Source organism: Mauremys reevesii, linkage group 8 (genome assembly GCF_016161935.1).
Source record: "Mauremys reevesii isolate NIE-2019 linkage group 8, ASM1616193v1, whole genome shotgun sequence".
NCBI classification, from domain to species: domain Eukaryota; kingdom Metazoa; phylum Chordata; order Testudines; family Geoemydidae; genus Mauremys; species Mauremys reevesii.
The window spans coordinates 63,876,610-63,901,672 of NC_052630.1; the positions used below are offsets into that span (position 1 = coordinate 63,876,610).

Here is a 25,063-nt window from a genome sequence, read left to right on the forward strand (position 1 = left end):
GTAGCACAGAACATATTCCAGTTATGTCATATATATTCATAAGCATATTTCCATAAAGCCTTAAGGGGGGCACCATCATGGTCTGTATTGAGACCTTGGAGGTTTATTACAGAAAAAGCTCTTCTTTAATAAGGTTTTTTAGTACCTCTTCTCATAAACAAATTAGGGAAATACAACCTAAATGGAGCTACTATAAGGTGGGTGCATAACTGTTTGGAAAACCGTTCCCAGAGAGTAGTTATATCAGTGTTTCACAGTGAAGCTGGAAGGGCATACTGAGTGGGATCCCATAGGGATCATTTCTGGGTCAGGTTCTGTTCAATATTTTTATTAATGATTTACATAATGGCATAGAAAGCAAACTTATGAAGTTTACAGATGATATCAAGCTGGGAGAGGTTGCAAGTGCTTTGGTGGATAGGATTAAAATTCAAAATGATCTGAACAAACTGGAGAAATGGTCAGAAGTAAATAGGATGAAATTCAATAAGGACAAATGCAAAGTTACTCCATTTAGGAAGGAACAATCCGTTGTACGCATACAAAATGGGAAATGACTGCCTAGAAAGGAGTATTGTGGAAAGAGATCTGGGGTCACAGTGGATCACAAGCTAAATATGAGTGAACAGTGTAACACTGTTGCAAAAAAAAGCAAACATCATTCTGGGATGTACTAGCAGGAGTGTTGTAAGCAAGACACGAGAAGTAATTTTTCTGCTCTACTCCACTCTGATTTGGTCTCAACTGGAGTATTGTGTCCATTTCTGGGCACCACATTTCAGGAAGGATGTGAACAAATAGGAGAAAGTCCAGAGAATAGCAACAAAAATGATTTAAAGATCTAGAAAACATGACCTATGAGGGCAAATTGAAGGAAAAAAAAGGGGGGGGATTGTTTAGTCTGGAAAAGATGACTGAGAGGGGACATAACAGTTTTCAATTACATAAAAGGCTGTTACAAAGAGGAGGGAGAAAAAATGTTCTCCTTAACCTCTGAGGATAGGACAAAGAGCAATGGGCTTAAATTGCAGTAGGGCAGTTTAGGTTGGACATTAGGAAAAACTTCCTACCTGTCAGAGTGGTTAAGCACTGGAATAAATTGCCTAGAGATTTTTAAGAGCAGGTTAGACAAACACAGTGTAGGGGACGTTGGGATATGTAAGGGTTAAGTACAGACCTGGGAAACAGCTGGTGTGCAGACATGGTATTACAGAGTAGAGGCACAGACAGGCACCGCTTCTGTGCTTAATAGATAAAGTGCAGGCACCATTTCTGCACTTGATAGATAAAGTGCTACCCCTTTCCCTTCTGCTTGTTAAGGATTGATATGCGTTGGAGCTCCATAAGGAATGTGGGAATCTAAAGGATACTCTTTGTGTAAAGCAGTGTTATCTCCCCTCTCTTCCTTTCCCAGCTCCCTAAATGAGCTCGGGGTCATGGCCCTTTCCTTCCCTTCCCATCAAACTGCTGATTAAGGGATTTTGTCGATGCAATTATTGCAAAGAAATGTATCTTCAAAAGTAAAAATGTCTGTAGAATATGCTTAATGCTGTAAACAGGGACGGGAATAATTATATTCATTGTATGGGCGTTCTTATTACTCAATAAGGGTTTGGGGAGTGTTGTAGTAAATGTAGGTATTTACATACTAACTTGGATAAAAAGAGTGTACTGTAACTCAGTGCTTACTTGACAATTGGGTCGAGGGGAACAAGTACCGCAGTAAAGAAGCCCGTCTACTCAATCTGCCTCTGGGTCAGCCTGCTCTTTCTCTACCATGTAGGGTAACCAGAAGGCAAATGTGAAAAATCGGGACAGGGGCTAGAGGGTAATAGGAGCCTAAATAAGAAAGAGCCAAAAATCAGGACATCTGGTCATCCTACTAACAGGGGACTTGACTAGAAGACCTCTCGAGGTCCTTTCCAGTCCTATGATACTATGACTTTCAGACCTGGGGTGGCGGAGAAAACATAGCAGGCCATATTAGCAAGACAAGACTACAAATCAAAAGAGAGAAGTTTTGCTGTATAAAACATGTTAGATTCCATTATGGCAATTATTTTAAGCAATATCCTTCATACTGCAACTAAGATGTTTTTTCCCCTCAGAAGTATAGTATACCACACAGAAAATTCTAGTAGGTGTCATAAATCTAAATGACAGGAAATGGTTTGGAGAATTGGACTTATTTTCATTGGAAAAGACAAGGTTTTGAGATAACCCCAATAGAAACTTTAAATGTTGCAAAAGCAACTTAATAGTGATAACATGGCAATTGAGACCACATAAGTAAACAAGCAATAGCAAAAGAAAAGCACCCCAGAATCCTGAGGGCACTGAATCTGAGTAGTGATGCTGCTATATTCTCTTTCTAAATGTAGTTCATTACAAAACTAATGCATGGAACAAAAAAAACCCTAATGCCTGTAAAAAAATAAAACATCACTCATAAGTTCTGCACATGTCATGAAGAGCTGCTTTCCCTTGAATCCCTTATTGGATTCATTTGTGACAAACAATGACTTAAAAAAGTAGTCTTGCTATACAAATCATCTGGGCTGCTAACCAGATTCCCATTGCTGCTTGGTTATTATCAGAGCATCTCCCTATTCTGCCTCTATTTAATTCCTGTACTTCCAGAAATTTTCATTTGATCAGAACTGAGACCCTTTGGTGGGTTCTGCTAAGGAAGGACTCAGAGTCCAAAAAATAAGAAGCTTATTTTAGATTAACTCTATTCTTGGTAGAAAACAGCAAGACTTTGTGCTGGTGAAACGTGGGAGTCTACATGGGCTTGTTTGTCTGCAGCACTCAAATTCTGGCAAGAGATCTGTATGGACAGAGTGAAAATGTGTTGGTGGAAAAAACATGAAATCACTACACAGAGCTGTCAGCTCCACTGTCTCTGGAACAATGCAGGCTGCAGGGTTCACTGGTATGCAAAGCGGAGGAAGCACACCAGGGCACAAGCCCTTTGTCATCTCCTACTCCACTAAGGAGTATGGAGTTGGCTATTGCAGCGAGGGATAGAGCACAGCTAAGACTCTCAGAAATATGATGATTTAAATTGTATCTCTTATGCAGTGTTTTCCTGCAGAGTTTCTATGGAGCCTGGGGTGGAACTTATTCTCTTATGGCAATCCCACAAGGGATAGCAATGCCGCTTGTACTCCTCCTGGAAGTGAATCTTCTCCCTGGCATGCAACTGACCACAGAGTCAGGGGCTGTTTTTTACTAGCACTTGAGCTGGTAACTCTACTTCTTTAATCCAGTGTTTCTCCATTCCAAGATCTAAAATATGTTACTTCTCTCAGCTCTGTCCTTTTCTAGTAGTCATTAACAATTGTTTAGTCTAGCTATTTTCTTGTGTATTGTGGGGTGACAGTGTTTGAATACCCACTCTAAAACTACTGGTTTCGGAATTCTTCATGTATAAGATTGACTGGTTCCTTGTCTGACTGACTTTCTCTTTCAATAGATCAGGTTTTGTGAGAGTGTTGTATGTGTGACCAATAAGTATTGCTTCCAGTACTTGGAAGTTTATCTGTTTCAAGACACTTGAGTGATAGTCTATAATTTGGTAAATATTCCCTAGATAAGCCTATCCCAGAGTTCATTTGGTATAGTTAGGTATTTGAGTCTCTCCTCTTGTTGATGGTATTGACTGCTGGCATAGTTAAACAGAGGGCCTGGTTCTCCAATGCTTTGCACTTTGAATAGTCAAGCACATTTATTATTTTTTTATTATCATAGCACCCAGGACCTCTAGTCATGGACCAGGACCCCATTGTGCTAAGTACTGTACAAACACAGAACAAAAAGATGGTCATCTGTTTAAAGTGGGTGTGAAACACTATTCTTCTCATTGAGTACAGTTTTACACTCTTTGCACATGTCTAAATGGCTAGCCAATGTTAAGGTAGTAAAGGATTAGGCTCAGATTTGTGTCATTATGTCCAGGAGTTTCTAGTTAAAACATATTTTTCTAGTCCTAAATGTCTTAGTGGAATTATTTTTAATCTTTTTTTCTCTATGTGAAATGGGTTACTAGTTTTCCTTCTTTCCATTCCTTCAAACATCACTGTAAATCTACTATTCTTAAATTTCTCTTTGCTGGTTAACTTTTTTTATTTCTATTTTAAATGCTGTCAGTACCTCAGTATGGTTTGTCTGACTGGATTTCAGTTCTTTTTTTCCCCCATTCCTAAACAGATTGTCAAGTAGCACGTGTTTGCACAAACTGTCTTTATCTATGCTATTTTGACACTGGTGTCTGACATTTATAGTCAGCAACATCAATCATCCACTGTTTTATCCAGTTATTCATCGTTTTGAGGTGATGTGATTATGATTTCATTGTCTCTGTAACCATGGTATCACCCTTTGGTTTAAAACAAACAAACAAAAAATTGATAACTGTGGTCCACAATCTGTTTATTTCATTAAACAACATAAATGAATAAAATGTTGTTGTTACCTAAGAAAGGCACAAGTAAGTGTGTGTTGAGATTGAGAAGAAGTGTTTGTGTATAGACTATCACATTGTCCTGCATTGGTATTGCTTGTCACCCAGGTTTGGAAGGATCAAATGATAACTTGACAGAATTTGTAATGCTCCACAGACATTCTGGAGACCTCGAGCCAGATTCTAAATGAGGTAAAATAACTTAAATGGTGCTATACCAATTTATTGCAGCTGAGGATCAGGCCTTATTCATTTAGCATTGTCTTTAAGTATTCCTTTAAATCTTTCATTTGTATCTGCATCATTTTTCCATCTCAATTGCATGCACTGGGGCAAGGAGTTAATTAGTTTGGAGTATGGCTGTTGTGATAGCTTTGGTGTGAGCTTTCCCATAACTCTCTAGCCCATTTCTGTTTTTAAGTGTAGCCACTTCCAGAGCAGGTGGCTTCAGGTCTTACTTCAAAACATAGCATTAATAAGCTTCCCGGATGTGGGTATTTCTTCCCCCTGCTCCCCCCCACACTGAATTGAAGCTTCATCTGTTTTTTCTCTCTGAGACTTTTTCTAGGGTGTGATCTTATACTGATTCATCTTGCCAGGTACAAGCAAGTCACAGCAACGTGTCATCACTTCTCTGTCATTATGGAGCTGGCTGGCACTCTATGCCGTATTTACTGTAAACCTTGCATGCATTTTCTATGTGGACATATTGATAACTAAATTTTGGAGCTGTGTGAAATATTATGCTTTTATTTTTGTCAATTTATAGAAATATTTGACAAATTGGGGCAACTCTGAAATGGTTGACACATCATGCCATGTGTACTGCATATTATTTGGATTAGGGTAACTGAGTATTGTGTAGAAATACTTAAAATTTAGAGCTCTATTTGTTGGTCACATAAAACACACATAATTAATCAGGGAATCAAAACTAGCTAAACCTACTCCATGAAGTCTTAAAAATTAATAGCAGCTACTCAGAGGGAAAAGATGTATTTTGTGTGCGCTCTCTGAGCCATTCAGAAATCAGCATCTGTGATAACCCTTGCTGTAGTGTATGACAGGAGTGTTCTGTGTTCCCACTGAAATCCACCCAAAACTCATGGTGTGGTTGGGGAGGCGGGGCAAGAGACAAGCCATCCTTGGCAGCTCCCTGAAACACCAAATGGGACAGCAATTGTGCCACCAGAACTGTTAGAATAAGTAGGAGGATACTGGTCTTCCCCACCAAAATACATCAGTACAAGTGATTAGGGTTTGCTGTGTTTCTGCCATAGGGCTGTTTCGTTGGGGAGGATTTGGATAAAAACAGACCCCCACATGTCTTGTTAAGAGAGTTTAGCTAATCATATTAACTCTTGTACTTTTTGTGGTTTTCAATATCACTGGACTGATAACTTTGTCCAACCAAAACAACTTGCCAAAATCAACAGGAATTCACAAAATGTTTCAGTCAATCCAAATGTGTTTATTTTTGCAAATATATATGTAGAATTTCCTTCCTGCTCTAGTGAGTAGGAAAATAAATGATTAAGGGAGCAATTGAAGAGCCAGGTTCATAGGTGTCTAACAATATTAATTATGTGGAAATATAGTGATGCATTATCAGAATTTGCATCAACAGTATAATCAAACATGCAAGCAGGAGCTTGTGAGCAGGACAACTGAAACAAAGAAATGGGGGGGCGGGGCAGTGAAGAGAATGGAGGATTAAAATAATCCAATAAATCCCCTATCAATAACACTTTAAATATGGTAATCTATCATTATCACAACAGTGTACGGGCAAAGCAATTCCTTCTTTGCAACATGCCCAGAGACTAGTTAACATACAATCAAGGGAGTATAGGAGATTGTGTTACATACATATAACCCCCTTCTTATATAAAAAGGAGTACATACACACAAAACAAAGAAACATTCTCTATTGCCCTAAGTGAGCCCAGTTTCCTGGATCCCTAATCTTAGGCCTGGTCTACACTAGGAGTTTGTCGAATTTAGCAGCGTTAATTCGAATTAACCCTGCACCCGTCCACACAACGAAGCTATTTAGTTCGACATAGAGGTCTCTTTAGTTCGATTTCTGTACTCCTCCCCGACGAGGGGCGTAGCGCTAAATTCGACATGGCCATGTCGAATTAGGCTAGGTGTGGATGGAATTCGATGCTAATAGCTCCGGGAGCTATCCCACAGTGCACCACTCTGTTGACGCTCTGGACAGCAGTCCGAGCTCGGATGCTCTGACCAGCCACACAGGAAAAGCCCCGGGAAAATTTGAATTCCTTTTCCTGTCTGGCCAGTTTGAATCTCATTTCCTGTTTGGACATCATGGCGAGCTCAGCAGCACTGGCAGTGATGCAGAGCTCTCCAGCAGAGGAGTCCATGCAATCTCAGAATAGAAAGAGGGCCCTAGCATGGACTGACCGAGAAGTCTTGGATCTGATCGCTGTGTGGGGCGATGAGTCTGTGCCTTTGGAGCTGTGTTCCAAAAAACGGAATGCAAAGACCTACGAGAAGGTCTCCAAAGCCATGGCAGACAGAGGATACAGCCGGGATACAACGCAGTGACGCGTGAAAATCAAGGACCTGAGACAAGGCTACCAAAAAATCAAAGTGGCAAACGGACGCTCTGGATCCCAGCCCCAGACACGCCGCTTCTACGAGGCACTGCATGCCATTCTCGGTGGGTCTGACGATGGGATAGTGTCGACGGCCGGTTCCTCGGCAATGTTCGCGGACGGGGAAGATGAGGAAGGAGATGAGGAGGACGAGGCAGTCGACAGTGCTTACAACGCTGATTTCCCTGACAGCCAGGATCTCTTCATCACCCTCACGGAGATCCCCTACCAACCCTCCCCAGCCATTAACCCGGACCCTGAATCAGGGGAAGGATCAGTCGGTAAGTGCTTTAAACATGTAAACATTTATTTTTAATGGAACAGGAATCTGAACTATGTGAAAAGAAGGTCAATATATATGGGGATAGAACAGAAATCCTCTTGGGAGATCTCCACGAAGCTCTCCTGGAGGTAATCGAAAAGCCTACGCATGAGGTTCCTGGGGAGAGCTGCCTTATTGGGTGCTCCGTGGTAGGACACTTTTACGCGCCAGGCTATCATCAGGTACTCTGGGAGCATTGCCTCCACGAGCATGGCAGCATAGGCCCCTGGTTTGTGCTGGCTTTCACGCAGCATGCGCTCTCTATCTCTGTCAGTGATCCTCCTCAGGGTGATCTCGCTCGGCGACTCCTGCATTGAATTAGGGGAATTAGGGTAATGTTAGTATTGGGAATGCTTCACTGTTCCTTTGCATAACAATAAGCATCGGTTTACAGCCACGTGGTGGAGGCTGCAGAGGGGCAGCATACAGGGATCTTTCCCGGGGACAGCCGCCAGGGGGTGGAACAGGGGCAGAGTTCATGCTTTCCGGATTGCCTGCAGCAGGAGGGCACTGCTATACATTAAGTTTTAAGCAGCCAAAAGTCTACGGCTTACCATGCCTGCCTGCTCCACGGATTCTGCTCTCCTGCCCCGCTTGTCTGATCTCCAGTGCAAGACCCCAGGCAATGAATGCGAAGGCCGAAAATTCGAACTTGTCCTGAGTGTGCATGAGATAGGTGCTGTGCATGGTCTTGTTCACAGAGACAGACTAGACTATGTTCATTGTTCGCAAAAATGTATCTTTGTAAGGAATTCACTCCCTTTTTCCCATCACACAGCTGCGACTGTCTCCCGATCTGCCCCAGCATCCCCCTCACAGAGGCTGGCGCAGATTAGGTGGCGAAAGAAAAGGACATGGGACGAGATGTTTGCTGAACTTATGGGCTGCTCCAGAGCCGAGGCGGCCCAGCAGAGCCAGTGGAGGGAGAACCTCTCTCAGTACCAGCGCTCACACAGCGAACGGGAGGACAGGTGGCGTCAAGAGCACCAGCAGGTGACTCAAACGCTGCTTGGACTAATGAGGGAGCAAATGGACACGCTCCGGCGCCTTGTGGATGTTCTGCAGGACCGCAGGCAGGAGGACAGAGCCCCCCTGCAGTGTATCTGCAACCACCCTCCCCCGCCACAAAGTCCCATACCCCCCTCACCCAAAGTAACAAGAAGGAGGGGCGCCAGGGGCCGTGAAAACTGTCACTCCACCCCTGCAGAGTGCTCAATTACCAAAAAGCTCTCATTCCCTAAATTTTGAGAAGTCCTTCCCTTCCTGACTCACCCAAGCCCCAATCCCAGTTTCATCCCCTAACTGTCTAGTTGATTATTAAAATTATTTTGCTGTTAATTACTGTTTCCATCATGTTCTTGTACAGAAGATTGTGTTTGAAAGGGGGAGGAAGGGGGTTGGTAATTGCATAGGACAGTCACCTTTACCAGGGTACAGACACAGGGGCAGGATCAGCAGCAGGTCACACACACAGTGCAGTCAGTAGGCACCCTGGTCGGTCTGGGAGATGGTTTTCATGTTCTGTGTGGGTGGGGGGTACGTGACTTTGTGGCGGGGGAGGGCGGTTACAGATCTTATGCAGCGGTCCTTGTGCTGGACCACAGAGCCACACAGCAGGGGAATCTGTAACCGTCCTCCCCCGCCACAAGGTCACATAGCCCCTGCACACAGAGTCCCGAAAAGGAGGGATGGCAGGCTCCATTGAAACAACCAGTCCGGCACTGCAGACCGCTCTAGGAGCAGGAGCCTGTCATTCCTCGAGTTTAGAAGCGGTCTTTACATCACTACACACCCTACCCAGCACAATCTGCGTCCCAGTTTCAACCCTTTAACGCGAAGTCATTAATAGAGAAAACGTTGTTAATTAACAATGTTCCATGTATTTTATTTTTAAACGTGTGTTGGAAGGGGGAAAACGGGGTGAACGGGGTATGTAACTGCAGAGGATAGTCAACAGTAACTGGGTAAAGAATCAGGGGCAGGTTCAGCTTCTCTGTAAAGAAACTGAACAGTCACAGGTCATGCTGCTCTCTGAGGAACCTAGCTTTCAAAGCCTCCCGGATGCACAGCGCTTTCCGCTGGGCTCTTCTAAGCGCACGGCTCTCTGGCTGAGCGTAATCAGCAGCCAGGCAATTTGCCTCAACCTCCCATCCCACCATAAAGGTCTCCCCCTTGCTTTCACAGAGATTGTGGAGCAGACAGCAAGCTGCAATAACAATGGCGATATTCATTTCGCAGAGATCTGAGTGAGTGAGTAAGCTCCTCCATCTCCCCTTGAGACGTCCAAAAGCACACTCCACCACCATTCTGCACTTGTTCAGCCGGTAGTTGAAGAGTTCCTTGTCACTGTCCAAGGCGCCTGTATAGGGATTCATGAGCCAGGGCATTAGCGGGTAGGCTGGGTCCCCGAGGATCACTATAGGCATCTGCACATCCAACAGTTATTTTGTGGTCCAGGAAAAAACTACCTTCCTGCAGATGTCTCAACAGACCAGAGTTCCTGAAAACACGCGCGTCATGAACCTTGCCCGGCCACCCGACGTTGATGTTGGTAAAGCATCCCCTATGGTCCACCAGTGCTTGCAGCACCATTGAAAAGTAGCCCTTTCTGTTAATATACTGGCTGGCCTGGTGGTCCGGTCCCAGGATAGGGATGTAAGTTCCATCTATAGCCCCACCGCAGTTTGGGAATCCCATCACGGCGAAACCATCTATGATGACCTGGACGTTTCCCAGGGTCACTACCTTTGAGAGCAGTAGGTCAACGATTGCGTGGGCTACTTGCATCACAGCAACCCCCACGGTAGATTTGCCCACGCCAAAGTGGTTCGCTACTGACCGGTAGCTGTCTGGCGTTGCAAGTTTCCAGAGGGCTATGGCCACTCGCTTCTGCACAGTCAGGGCTGCTCGCATCCGGGTGTCCTTGCACTTCAGGGCAGGGGACAGCAACTCACACAGCTCAAGGAAAGTGCCTTTACGCATGCAAAAGTTTTGCAGCCACTGTGATTCATCCCAGATCTGCAGCACTATGCGGTCCCACCAGTCCGTGCTTGTTTCCCGGGCCCAGAATCGCTGTTCCAGAGCATGAACATGACCCATTGCCACCATGATGTCCACGGCGCGGGGTCCCGTGCTTTGTGTGCCACTCTCACACTTCATGTCCTCACCGCGCTGCCGGAGCCTCCTCGCCTGATTTCTCAGCATCTGACTGTGGAAGAGGTGGACGATAAGGTGCGAGGAGTTGACAATGGCCATAAGTGCAGCGATGATCGCAGCGGGCTCCATGCTCGCAGTGCTGTGGCGTCCGCGCTGTCACTGACCAGAAAAGTGCGCAAACACATTTCCCGCTGGTGCTTTCAGGGAGGGAGGGCGCGAGTGATGGTTGAATGACGACAGTTACCCAAAACCACCCTCGACACATTTTTTCCCCCAGCAGGCATTGGGGGCTCGCCCCAGAATTCCAATGGGTAGGGGGGACTGCGGGAACTGTGGGATAGCTGCCCACAGTGCACCGCTTCCAATGTCGACGCTTGCCCCGTTAGTGTGGACTCACAAAGTCGAATTACTGTCCTTAGTGTGGATACACACGTTCGACTTTGTAAGGTCGATTCCACAAATTCGAGTTAAGTTAAATCGAACTGCTCTGGTAGTGTAGACATACCTTTAGTGTAGTCCAAAAAGGGCTATTACATTTAAAAAATGCAAGTTCCACTCTCAACGTGTCTATTTTGTTCATAACTATATTCTCAATTTTCTGGAACCTGATGCTTAATTTAACTGGTTTGTAGACTTCCAATTAGCTGCCAGAAACATAAATTTGGTAAGTGTCAGGATAATGAAAACTATGTCTTGATCTGTGAATTGAATTGAATACCAAATAGGTTCATTTGCCCATACCCAAAATGCTATGTACATAACTGGTAAGTATGCCGTGTCCACCAAATATGTAGGAATGTTTCTGCAGCATTGCTACACAAGCAAAAAAGCAGATAGTTCTGACATGAGCTGTGTGCATTAGAGAAGCTTACACTGACTTCAATGTGTGCTGAGATTTCACAGATTTAAAAGCAACACAGAAGATTGATTGAGATGTGGATGTTGAAATTACTGCTTCAAGGCTGTAGGTTTAGAAAATATTTCTGCTATACAGAAATGTACAGTTTTGATTAGTCTGAGTGCAAATATAGTTTTACATATATGTTAAATACCATTTTTATTCACTGCCTCAAGGTATACAGAAGAGTTACTGTCTATTTTGCATGGTAACATGATTGTTCTGAAGTACTTTAAGAATTTTTCATACAATACTTCTTGTTGGAATGTTTGTACTTTGACCTAATGATGGGCCTTATTCATGTTGAATAGTAATTTACACCAGGAGTATTCCCACTTTAGTCAAGTAGAGCTCTATTGAGTGTGAGTAAGAGTACAAAAGCATGTCACCAAGTTTTAGTAATATCATTTAGATATTTTAATTTGTACATTCAAGTGTGCAGATCTCAACAGAACTTGTAATATATGATTTGGTTTCTCTCTCATTCTCACACATCTTTAAGCATACATATTTAAGTAATTCCTAAATCACGCTCGTCATCTGATTACTTACTGGATATAGCAGTGCATTTAGAATTCTCTGCATTTACTTTATTAATGCTATGCAAAACTACTCAAGCTCCTGTGAGGCCACTTGACCCTCTGTGTCCACACATTTTCCCTTCCTTGAACACAAGAACAGTTTGGGCAGGGGAGTAGGACATGTCTGGACAAGGGGACCATATGGTCTCCTCAAATCCTCCATAGTTTAGAGAGAGAGAGAGAGAGAGTGTCTCTCTCTCATTATATATAAAACAGCCCTGGGAGAGGTCTGTGGCAAGGGAAAGCAGCTAATAGGCTGATTGGGGAAGCAGCCACAGCTGGGCCACACCCCAATCAGGCCTCAGCTGGCCCTATACAAGAGGCTGGGAGCCAGGCGCTCAGCACTCTTTTGCCTTTGGAGAGGGAGGGACCTGGCTGCTGGGGAGTGTACCAAGGTACCTGAGGTGGAGCATATGCATTTTATGCGGTGTGATATGAGATCTTACATGTAAAATGAAGCAAAATGTGCTTGTCTGTCAGGAATTAGCTCATCCAGCTTCTGGAGTGCCCTCTGCAGACCGGTGATCCACCTTACCACCGGCCCTCCATGTCCCTCCCAGGACCCCAGTGCCCCTTCCTCTGGGGTGCTGCCCCTCTGGCAGTAACCCCTCAGTCTCCCACTCTCCCCACCTTGCCTCAGTGTAAGGCTACTGCCAGTCACCAACTAGCCCCCGTTCCCTGGGGCAGACTGCAGTATATAAGCCACTCATCACTGGCAAGGGGGGTTTGGACCTGCTGCCTCTGCCTACCCTTGGGCTGCCCCCTGCAACACCAGTACCTATTTGGCCTTAGACTAGGCCGGCAGCCAGATCAGAGCTCCCTAGCTCCTCTAGCCTTCCCCCAGCCCTGCTCCATCTCAGGTACCTTGGTACACTCCCCAGCAGCCAAGTCCCTCCCTCTCCAAAGGCATAAGAGAGTGCTGAGTGCCTGGCTCCCAGCCTCTTGTATAGGGCCAGCAGAGGCCTGACTGGGGCGTGGCTAATCAGCCTATAAACTGCTTTCCCTTGCCACAGACCTCTCCCAGGGCTGTTTTAAGTCCTTCAGGGCAGGAGCAGGGTGACCACCCCACTACAGGTACCTACTCACTCTTGAAAATCCCACTAGGTTCTTATCTGCATCACTACCTGCCTAAATACCTTTTAAAAATCTTGGTATCTTGCTGTTAATTGATTTATCTCACTAGACTGACCTAACACTTGGTAAAGCACCCCATCCTTTCATGTATTTATACCTGCTCCTGTATTTTTTACTTCATACATGTGATGAAGGGGGTTCTAGCCCACGAAAGCTTATGCCCAAATAAATTTGTTAATCTCTAAGGTGCAACAAGGACTCCTCGTTTTTTTTTTTTGCTGGTACAGACTAACACAGCTACCACTGAAAGCTTTTAAAAATCTGTTTGCAGTGATGGTGTAGCAGTGTTGGTCCCAGGATATTAGCGAGACAAAGTGGATGAGGTAATATCCTTTTATTGGACCAACTTCTGTTGATGAAAGAGACAAGCTTTCGAGCTACATTGAGCTCTTCTCCAGGTCTGAGAAAGGTACTCAGAATGTCACCGCTAATTATAAAGTGGAACAGATTGTTTAGCATGAGGACGTTAACACATATTCTAAGGAACCACTTCATTTTAAATGTGTCTGTTATGCTAAACAATCTGTTCCACCTTGTATTTTGCTGTGACTCTCTGAGCTCTTCAAGTCTTGGAAAATTACTCAGTGTAGCTTGAATGCTTGTCTCTTTCACCAACAGAAGTTAGTCCAATAAAAAGTCATTACCTCAACCACCTTGTCTCTTTCTTTAAAAATCTGTCCACTTACCCCTTCTCTGTCTAATGCAAGGGTGAAAATATTTTTTTATCTGTACCAAGTCCTGCACCCACCTGAGCTGTACTTAGGGTAAAATCCATTCCCCCACCTGCATAAAGCCACTGTAATCTGGCTCTATATAGATAGAGGGCAAAAGGTAGTGACATCAACAATGCTAACACATGGGGCCAGGGTGTGCAGTTGCCTTCCTCACAGTTAAGGTATACACATCAGATTTTATTTCATTCAGACTGTTGCATGGGATTTGGGAATGACTGGATGAATGTAAGGTAAATGTCATAGCCCCTGCCCATTGTGGTTTCTGTGATGGCCTAAGCAGGTCTGGTTTGGAGACTTTTGCCACAACATGTATGGACTGCATCTTACATAGCTCTTCTGGCCACAGTTTCCTCCTGCAATTAGTGTGACCAGACAGCAAGTGTGAAAAATCAGGGTGGGGGTAATAGGCGCCTATATAAGAAAAAAACTGAATATTGGGACGGCCCCAATAAAATCAGGACATCTGGTCACCCTACCTGCAATCACCCTAGGTAGTGGGGGGAATCTTCCACTGGCCCTCCATCTCCTGGTTGAATTTGAGCTTTCATACAGGCCGTAAGTTAGTTATGGATACAGCATGATGGAAGCTCTTTGCATGGGGTGAATTTCTCCCCAGTGCACATTTGGTGTTAGTTAATTTTAAAAGCAGGGAAAAGATCACTGTTAGTTTTAAATGTGACATTCTGAGTGAAAAATCATCTAGGTCCCATTCAGCAAAGCAGTTAATGTGCTTTGGTGAATGTGGGTAGCTGGCTGAATCAGGGCTGAAGAAAAAGATTACAAGGCAACTAACATTTGTTTGTATCTGAAATACATGTCCACATGTTCAGAAATGCCTTAGAAGCCAAGATGCTCTTTCGGCTGGTCACCTTTCTAAATTATTTTTGCAGCCTAGATAGAGTTTGAAATTAATTTAAGAGGAATTTGATAAAATAAAACAGGTTTGAAGCCCACACGCCTCTGGAATTTTTGTTCTCCTTCAGAAAGCTACGTGATGACCCATCCAAATACACTGACATGTCAGATCCATGGAAACTAGTCCATCTGAAGACATTGCAAAAATAAAACCCAGTCAATAAATAGTTGTCCCCAACAAAATGAAAGAGAAAAAACAACACCACTAAATTGCTAATGTGTTGTGAGACTTCATCATGGAAATTCTGTTAAAAACAGAATCTGCTAATCTCCTATGGATGAAATCTTGGCCCCATTAAAGTCAGTGGAACTCCTGATATTGACTCTAATGGGGCCAAAATTACATCTCCTATATTTAACAAATGCATGTAACAGAAATTAATCAAAACTGCTTACTTGATCTTTGGTTTTTGATGAAAAATAGCTTCAGTCTCTCTTTAAATGTATTTTCATTCATATAAAATTCAACTTGTACCCTGAAACAGAAAATAGAGTATTTCAATTAAACAGTCCATCGATTAAATTATATATATATGTATATGTACACTTGCACTACAAAATATCAGCATTTTCATGTGATTCCTCTTAACATCTCTTCTTAGCATAAAATTAGAGGAATATATTAAGAATTTTAAGTAAAATGTACATTTAAACACTTGGAACATATTGATTAGAATAATTAGAAGTTAAATGCTAAAAAGACCTTATGTCATCTCATCTATCCTCTGTAAATGCAGGATTTGTTCCCTGCACTACTGAGCATAGTGTTTGGCCTGTTAGTGCTTTTAAAATCATAAGCACTTGAGTTTAATACTTCCCTTGAAAGACTATTCTGCAGTCTGAAAGATCTCTGTCAGGAAGTCTTCCCTAATATTTAATATAAACTTCTCTTTTTCTTAGTTTAATTCCATTACTGTTTACTATTATTGCTTTCAATAATTCCTTCTCATTTCTTTCTCGGTGTTTACATCTTTCAATTATTTTATAGTGGGTGCCTTATCTCCAGGGGTGGCTCTAGCCATTTCTGCAGGGTAGGGGGGCTCTGCCGGTGTGCCCCTGTGGATTCTCCACCGAAGCCGTGGGACCAGCAGACCCTCCGCAGGCACGCCTGTAGGAGGTCCACCGGAGCCGCCTGCTGCCCTCCCGGCGACCGGCGGAGAGCCCCCCGCGGCATGCCGCCCCAAGCACGCGCTTGGCGTGCTGGGGCCTGGAGCCGCCCCTGCTCATCTCCACCCTGTCCCCTCTAAACCATCATTTGAGCTGCTTACAGAGTCCTTCCTCTGTTTGTGGCACATAAGGGATTTTTTAAAAAAGGCCCTTTTCCCTCTCCTTCCCCTGGGAGAGGGAGAATCAGAGTAAAAGAAAAAGGCAAAGGTGGTCCGTCTCTTAGGCAGTTTTTCAGTCTCTCCTTTGGGGTTTGGCTTATCTGCAGGTATACTGTCCTTAATCAGGGGTAGGGTCTGCCTCCAGCCCCTCCTTTTGGTCACCCTTGCTTTTCTTCCTCTTGGTTGTCTTCCTCTTGCTGGTCTGTCCACATGGCCAGTGGTCTCTCAGGTATAGCAATTTTCTCCCTAGTCACCCCCACTTCCTGTGGAAGGCTTTCCCTTTTTAAGCTTCCTCCCTCCAGGCAGATCAAGTCTCACAGATGTATCTCATTAGTGCTGGCTGAGCCCAGAAGGGCTCATATGCTGCCGCCTCTCTGAGACCGAGGAAATTGTCCCTCACAATCTTACCCCTGCTGTCTTGGGATAGGTAATCTCCATCTCTGATTTTCCGTGGGAAAAAAAAATTGGCATTAACATGGTCCTTTCCTGTCTGATGTTGCACTCTGAAACTATGGGGTTGTAGCACCAGGTACCATCGCATTATACATGGATTCACATCTTTCATGGTATGGAGCCAGTAGAGGGGAGCATGATCTGTGATTAAGGAGAAGGGGCTACCTAGCAGGTAATACCTGAGAGAATCCGTGGCCCATTCGATCCCTAGTGCCTCCTTTTCAGTAATTGAGTAGGCCTTTTCTCTAAGGAATACCTTACTAGTCAAGTATATGATTGGGTGGTGTTCTTCTTCAATGTCTTCTGAGAGCATGGCACTTAGGCAGACATGTGAGGCATCTATGTGCAGTATGAATTCACAAGAAAAATCAGGGCCGAAGAGCACAGGTGCCCGGCATAGTTGTGCTTTCAGTTCATTAAAAGCTTCCTCTCTGTTCCAATCCCACCAGATCTTCCTTGGGTGGTTTACCTTTAATTAGGTCTTTAAGGCAGGCTGAGACTGAGGTAAAACTGAGGCTAAACCTCCAGTAATAAATTGCCAGGCTGATAAAATACCTCATTTGCCTCTTCTTCCAGGGAATTGGGCATGGTATTAGGGTCTGTGCCTTGTCAATCACTAGTTTCATGAGGCTGCACCATCCATACCCCAAATTGGGTACCTCAGTCACAGCTAGTTACATGTTGTGGGGCTGGTCCTAAGAACTGCATCTTGAAGCGTCTTTAACCTTGCCTCTCAGTGCTGCAGATGGTCTCCCCAGGTAGGACTATGAACAACAGTGTTATCTGTATAGGCCTCAGCATTCTGATGGTGCCACCTTTTTAGTAACCCTGGGAAAAACATGCCAGTTGTTTAGTTGGGGGACTAGGGAGAGATTACATTGCTTTTTAATAACAAAGTGCTTATCTTCATTACTGCTGTTACATTTTTAACAGGAGACATTCATTATTTGGTTGCTGTTATGCAAAATATACAATCTTCAGTGAGTTTTTTTCAGGTAAGTAAATAAAGAAACATAAGCTATTAGATGAGGTACTTCCATTTAAAAAGGAACACTGTGTTACTGATCTCTTGACATGGTTTAAACTAATCTCACATCTTTTTGGAAAGAAAATTACAGTAGTCACTTACCATGAAACAATACATGCTAAAAGTAAGCAGTGATATAATAATGAGGAAAGAGAATATGGAGGCTAATCACTTTCCTATCAACTGGCATTGAGTCTCTCTGATAGCCTGTCAGCAGCTGTCTAATTCTCCTTCCCTTTCCTTAGCAACCACTGCTTACAAGCAGATTGGGATTCCACGGTGTGGTGGTTTCCATGGCAAAATGGATTACAAATGCAGCTCACTTGTACATTCAACTCTCTCTTTTTTTAACTGAAGTGAAAACTACAAGTGAATTCTACATTTGCAGAAGCTGTAATTAAATTTAATAGCCAGATAGATAGATAGAGATATTATACATATATAATGCATCTAATACTCTCTGTTAACTTTGACTTAAGCCTACAGCAGAAAGAACAGTAGCACAGACCTCCAGAGAGAGAGCCTTTGGTCTGGCATTAACTAGATTATATAAAATAATTTTAAGACAGAATGAATGGTTTGGGGAGAAGCCCATTTGTTTCATTTAGGGCAGAAACATTAGGGTGGAGTTTCATCCTTAGCTCTGCATTTCTTGTCTCTTCAGAATTTGAGGAGAGAACTGTTTGCTTAAATTTGTGTGGCATTCTTCTTATTTCATATTAAGAGATACCAATATTACATTGCACTACCTCATACAGATCTCTCACTCAACTGACCCAAGAACTGGACAAACTACAACCCCATAAATTTTACAGACTAACACCTCAGATCCTACCCCCTTCACACCCCGAAACCAACATTACCCCACCCCTACTAACATACACTAACAATCGAATCCCACAAATCCCATCATCTCTGCATTGAATCTCTGGCAAACCCCCATCATCTCTGGCACTGGAACTCTCCCTGATCTCCACACTCTCACTATGACTCCTCTCTACCACACTGAGGAACTCAGACTCATTGATACTAGCACTCTTGCCACCATCAGAGCTACCTTAGACAGATTACAGAGAACCTAGAGCTCTCTACATACACACATCACACACACACACACACCATGCTACTGAACAACTATGTCCTGATGACTGACACTGAACAGCACCACTGGGTCAGGAGCTCTGCTCCTGATGCCACATGCACAACACAATCTCACACACACACATATATTTAATAGATCACACAACTATATCAAATGGGCACACGCCTATATTTTATGGCTGACCAATATTTGGCTGACCTGAACTGCCTCTCGCCTGCCGCTTCCTTCCACCATTCCTGCCTTCACTATCTACCCTCATCCCCATCTCATGACATTCTCTACTCTACATCACATGGGAAGGATCATCTCTTCCTGGACCCAAACACCTCCATCAAACTCAGCCTTCCATGGGCTCCTCACTATCCACCCACCACATGGGGAATCCACTTCCTAGACATTAACACCACAAACCACCAACCTCAACACCTACACGCTATGCCCCCTTCACCCCTCCTCCATATGCCACCCCACACCACTCCATCCACCGCAACTGCCACCAAGCACTGACCACAGCCTGATATCTGCTCTAACCCACCAGACAGAGACCAACACCCAACAAGCACCCAGACATTCTCCCAGCCACTAGAAAACCTCCACAAGACATCTCATAGATCAACAGAGAGACATGTACCCAGAAGCCTCCAGGCCAGAGCAGCAAAACAAGCAAGAAAGAAACCAGAAAAAAGAAAGCCACCACAGTCCCCAGCTCCCACCTCCCCAGTCCCCAGCGCATCATCAAGCAGCGCCAGATCATGCCTCCCATCATTCACAGATCTTGGCCACCCATCCTGGGCTAGTCCAGGCCCACAGACGCCACAGCAAACCTGCCCACCCCTGAGCCAGCACATGCACACAAAGTCTATATTCTCTCTAAGTAACCACTGCACACAAACCACCAGCTCAACAAAACCATGAAACAACTCTGCCCAGCAACTCCACCACACAATCACATAACCAGATCCCCCACACCATCATTCATCACATTCACCATCGTCCACCAATGTAATATATATATGCATATATATGCCATCATATATGTACATGGTGTAAACTGGGGCTGGACTGGACAAAAGAAGGGAAGGAAAAAATAACAAAAATCAGACATTAAAAATGAAAATACAAAAAACCTGTTATAAAAAAAAACCTGTCCCCACACACACACAAGCAGATTTTTGACCCATTATCCTCCAAAAAAAAAAAAAAAAACTTTAGGAGAGAGAGACAGAGAGAAACTGCTGCTGTTCATATCATATTCAAACACAGTTTAGGACAAACAAAAGAACTGAAAGACTGTGAATGGCTTACAGAAATTTCTCCTCCCTTCCTTCACACCTCAGCTGCTGGCTCTGCTGCTGGAACCCCTGATTATCCTCCCTAACCTGATCTCTCTCTTGCTCTCTTGCTTGCTATATATATACACACCCCCCCTGAAATTTCCTGCTTGCATCCGAAGAAAGAGGTATTCACCACCAGCTCATGCTGCAAAAAACTGTTAGTCTATATAAAGGTGTGCCACATCTTTCTTGCTGCTTCTACAGAACCAGACTAACACGGCTACCCCTCTGATACTTGACAATACTACATGTTAGTGCTTAATATATCACTTTAACTCTGAGAAGTACAACTGGAGAATGAATGGTTGGAGGTAAGGAACGTGAGCAACCACCTACAATATTGAAATGCTTAATAATAGAGAGAGAATCTACAGCTTTAGTCCATGCCTCTTACAATCACTGCAGTCTCTCCCAAGTTTACTCTTTCTTGCCTGGTATTATCTGCTCTAGTTAACATAGTCAGATGGTAAATACCCGCGATAAGAAAGACATACTTTTCCGGAAGAGCACATCAGAAAACAAGAATGACCCAGTCTTGCAATTCATGCTGGCATATTGCTTCTACACTATCAAAGGAAGTATAGAACCTTCTAAATCACCAACAAAACTTTTTAGCACCTGGCTTTTCCCTAGAAATCTTCCATTCAAGCACTGTCAGACTGAACCTGCTTAGCATAAGAAGCCTGATTATTACAGGAGTCATTGCTATTCATTATATAGCTGTTTGCCTTTTTAAAATGAGAATCAAATCACTTAGTTAATATTTTTTCTTTGACATAGTGCATAATGGAGTTTATGGTAGATGTTAATAGGCTCAGATTATTAAGTATAGTTGATAAGGGAGTTTTAAATGAATGAGTGAGGCTCATATGGTGCATTTTTTGTAAATCTTGTGCATTTATATAGCAGTAGAACATTTTTCTAAGACTTGTTTGTGCCTGGTGGTGTGACTTTATCAAAAATGAATGTATTCAGATCAAATGGTGATAACATAATATGTACACACAACTTGTAAACCTACTGACCTCTGGAATGTATCTTTTCTGTACTATACTCACAAGTAAATAATACCAGCCAATTTTTAATCTCTTGCTTTTTTCTGTTCTTGATAGAAAGTAAGAAAGAAATCATAGTTCTTTGCTCTCCTTATCAGAAAGTAATCTAAGGAGATGGTAGAGTGCTATTTCTTTTGGTTAGAGATGGATTAATTCCAAGGCCAGAAGGGACGATTGTGATCATCCAGTCTAACCCCCTGTATAACACAGGTAGCAGGACTTTCCCAAAGCATATCTTTTAGAAAAACAACTAATCTTGATTTTAAAAATTAGACAAATTCAGACTGGGATGTTTTCAGCTTCCAGCCATTGGCTCGTTTTATACCTTTCTCTGCTAGATTGAAGAACCCATTATCAAATACTTGTTCCAGATGTAGGTACTTACAGAACATTCAAGCTACCCCCTAACTTTCTATTTATTAATCTAAATAGATAGAATCAAGGGGCTCAATAACTAAAAGGCATGTTTTCTAATCGTTCTCGTGGCTCTTCTCTGAACCCTCTTCAATATTTCAACCTCCTCTTTGGGTTGTGTACATCAGAACTGGACACAGTATTCGAGCAGCAGTTGCACCCTGCCAAATACAGAGATAAAATAACCTCTGTACTCCTACTCAAGATTCTCCTGTTTATGCATCCAAGGATCTCATTTGCCCTTTTGGTCATAGCATCGCACTAGGAGCTCATGTTTAGCTGATTATCCACCCCAAACCCTAAGTCTGTTTTACAGGCATATAAAGTATGTAAAAGAGCCAATAAAGATGCCATTCAATTAATCTCTCCTATTGCTATCTATGTCACAGATCTCAAATGCTCCATGGAAACCCTGGCTTTGTAAATTCAAGAACAGGTCTTACTTAGTATGACTTTTGATCCAATCTCCTATTTTCCCAGAGTCATGATTATAGAATCATAGGACTGGAAGGGACCTCAAGAGGTCATCTAGTCAAGTCCCCTGCACTCATGGCAGGACTAAGTATTATCTAGACCATGCCTGACAGGTGTTTGTCTAACCTGCTCTTAAAAATCTCCACTGATGGAGATTCCACAACCTCCCTAGGCACTCTGACACTCTTCCCACATAAACAAATTAAGTTCTTGCCTTTCTCAGGACACCACACTATAGCTCTCCTGTTAGTAGAATCCTTCAAAAGAGTAGAAGCTTTTTAAGTGCAACCGAAGTACAAGTATACATTGCACTCTACTAACTGATTCAGAATGTATTTCAAGCTGCCCGTTTAACATGAGGCAAAGAAAAGTATAGCGGAAAAGTACCCTCTTAAAGGTACTCTGCACTTCACTCTGAGAAGACTAGTGTAACGGTTCCTTCAATTGACTATAAATCTGTATTGCCAATCTGTCTGCAGTAGAAATTCCAGCTGTGTAATTGGAGTCACCTGAAATCTGCTAATGAAAATGTCTATAAACCACCTGTCCATAACTATTTAGAATGGCATTCTGCTGGTACAATCACACTTTACCTTGTCAGAACAGGAAATCTATAAATTCTCTCTCCTCTGTTCAAAGCAACAGCTTTGGGTTAAAGTGATCCTTTCATAATTAATAACATCAGCAATAATTCTCTAAACATGCACAATGAGAGTCTGAATGTGAATGGTTGTAGCCCAATTACCATTTCCTGACCTTGGGATCGATTGTACAACTGAAGTCAGGATGGAGATGAATTATATTCTTTTAAATTTTACTTCAGCTGTACCTATGAAAGGAGAGCCTACACACCTTATTTTGTGCACATATGAGAGTAGCCTCCCCTGTTCAGGAGATCTGGACAAAATATCCCCTTGTTTTTAATTATTTAACCTTTTAAAATAAATATATGAAGCTTATTTGGTTTTGGAGCCTTTGGTAAACTGTTAAGTGTTTTTGCTTGACATTTTCTTTACTGTGAGGATTGCAAAAATGTTGTGACTAATATTTAAAATGTCATAAGAATGGCTATACTGGCTCAGACCAAAGATCCATCTAGCCCAGTATCTTGTCTTCTGACTGGCCAACGCCAGGTGCTTCTGAGGGAATGAACGGAACAGGTAATCATCAAGTGATCCATCCCCTGTCATCCATTCCCAGCTTCTAGCAAACAGAGGCTAGGGACACCATCCCTGCTCATCCTGGCTAATATCCTATGCTCCATGAACTTATCTTGTTCTTTTTTGAACCCTGTTATAGTCTTGGCCTTCACAACATAATCTGGCAAAGAGTTCTACAGTTTGACTGTGTGTTATGTGAAGTCCTTTCATTTGTTTTAAACCTGCTGCCTATTAATTTCATTTGGTGACCCCTAGTTCTTGTATTACGAGAAGGAGTAAATAACACTTCCTTATTTCCTTTATCTGCACTATTCATGATTTTATAGACTTCTATCATATCCCCCGTAGTCATCTCTTTTCCTAGCTGAAAAGTCCCAGTCTAATTTATTTCTCCCCATAGGGAAGCTGTTCCATACCCCAAATCATTTTGTTGCCCTTTTCTGTACCTTTTCCAATTCCAATATATCTTCTTAGAGATGAAGTGTACCATGGATTTAGATAAAGGCAATATGATATTTTCCATCTTATTATCTATCCCTTTCCTAATTATTTCCAACATCTGTTCCCTTTTTTGACTGTCGCTGCACATTGAGTGGATGTTTTCAGAGAACTCTCCACGACTCCAAGATCTCTTTCTTGGATGGTAACAGCTAATTTAGAGCCCATCATATAGGTATAGTTGGGATTATATTTTCCAATGTGCATTACTTTGCATTTATCAACATTGAATTTCATCTGCCATTTTGTTGCCCGGTCACCCAGTGTAGTGAGATCTCTTTGTAACTCTTCACGGTCTGCTTTGAACTTAACTATCTTGAGTAGTTTTGTATCATCTGCAAATTTTGACACCTCACTGTTTACCCCTTTTTCCAGATCATTTTCTGAATATGTTGAACAGTACTGCTCTCAGTAAAAACCTCTGGAGGACACCACTATTTACTTTTTTACATTCTGAAAACTGACTGTTTATTCCTACCCTTTGCTTCCTATCCTTGAAGTAGTTACTGATCCATGAGCAGACCTTCCTTCTTATCTCATGACAGTTTACTTTGCTTAAGAGCCTTTGGTGAGAGACCTTGGCAAAGACTTTCTGAAAATATAAGTATTCTATAACCAATGAATCACCTTTGTCCACATGCTTGTTGACCCTCTCAAAGAATTCTAATAAATTGATGAGGCATGATATCCCTTTACAAAAGCCATGTTGTGACTCATCCCCAACAAATCATGTTTGTGTATGTGTCTGAATTTTGTCCTTTAATATAGTTTCAACCAGTTTGCCCAGTACTGAAGTTAGGCTTACTGGCCTGTAATTGCCAGGATCACCTCTGGAGCCTTTTTTAAAAATTGGTGTCACATTAGCTATCCTCTAGTCATCAGGTACAGAAGCTGATTTAATGATAGGTTACATGCCACAGTTAGTAGTTCTACAATTTCACATTTGAGTTCTTTCAGAACTCTTGGGTGAATATCATCTGGTCCTGGTGACTTATTATTGGTTAGTTTATCAATTTGTTCCAAAGCCTCTTCTAATGACACCTCAATCTGGGACAGGCCCTCAGATTTATGGATCAGGTTTGGACATCGCCCTCACATCTTCAACCATAAAGACTGATGCAAAGAATTCATTTAGTTTCTCCACAATGGCCTTATCATCCTTGAGTTTTCTTTTTTTTCCCCACACTTCACTTGCCAGAGTTTATGCTCCTTTCTATTTTCCTCAATAGGATTTAACTTCCACTTTTTGAAGGATGCCTTTTTGCATCTCACTGCTTCTTTTACTTGTCTGTCTAGTTGGATTGCATGATATAGTTCTCTTGTTCTCTGTTTGAGCCTGTTTTATGGTGACAAAGGGAAAGGAGGATCGATTTTGCATGCTTTCTCAACCAATCA

At 42.8% G+C, this 25,063-nt stretch overlaps 1 protein-coding gene across 4 annotated transcripts in view; it reads right to left on the bottom strand.

Moving 5' to 3' along the window:
- The window catches only part of KCNT2 (potassium sodium-activated channel subfamily T member 2), a 292,883-nt gene that overhangs the window by 210,825 nt on the left and 56,995 nt on the right, over positions 1 to 25,063 (bottom strand). For all 4 annotated transcript variants that reach the window (XM_039485106.1, XM_039485104.1, XM_039485103.1 and 1 more), the window contains exon 2: positions 15,223 to 15,302. In XM_039485106.1, the coding sequence (XP_039341040.1) occupies positions 15,223 to 15,302 (80 nt within the window). The remainder of the gene's footprint in view (positions 1 to 15,222; positions 15,303 to 25,063) is intronic.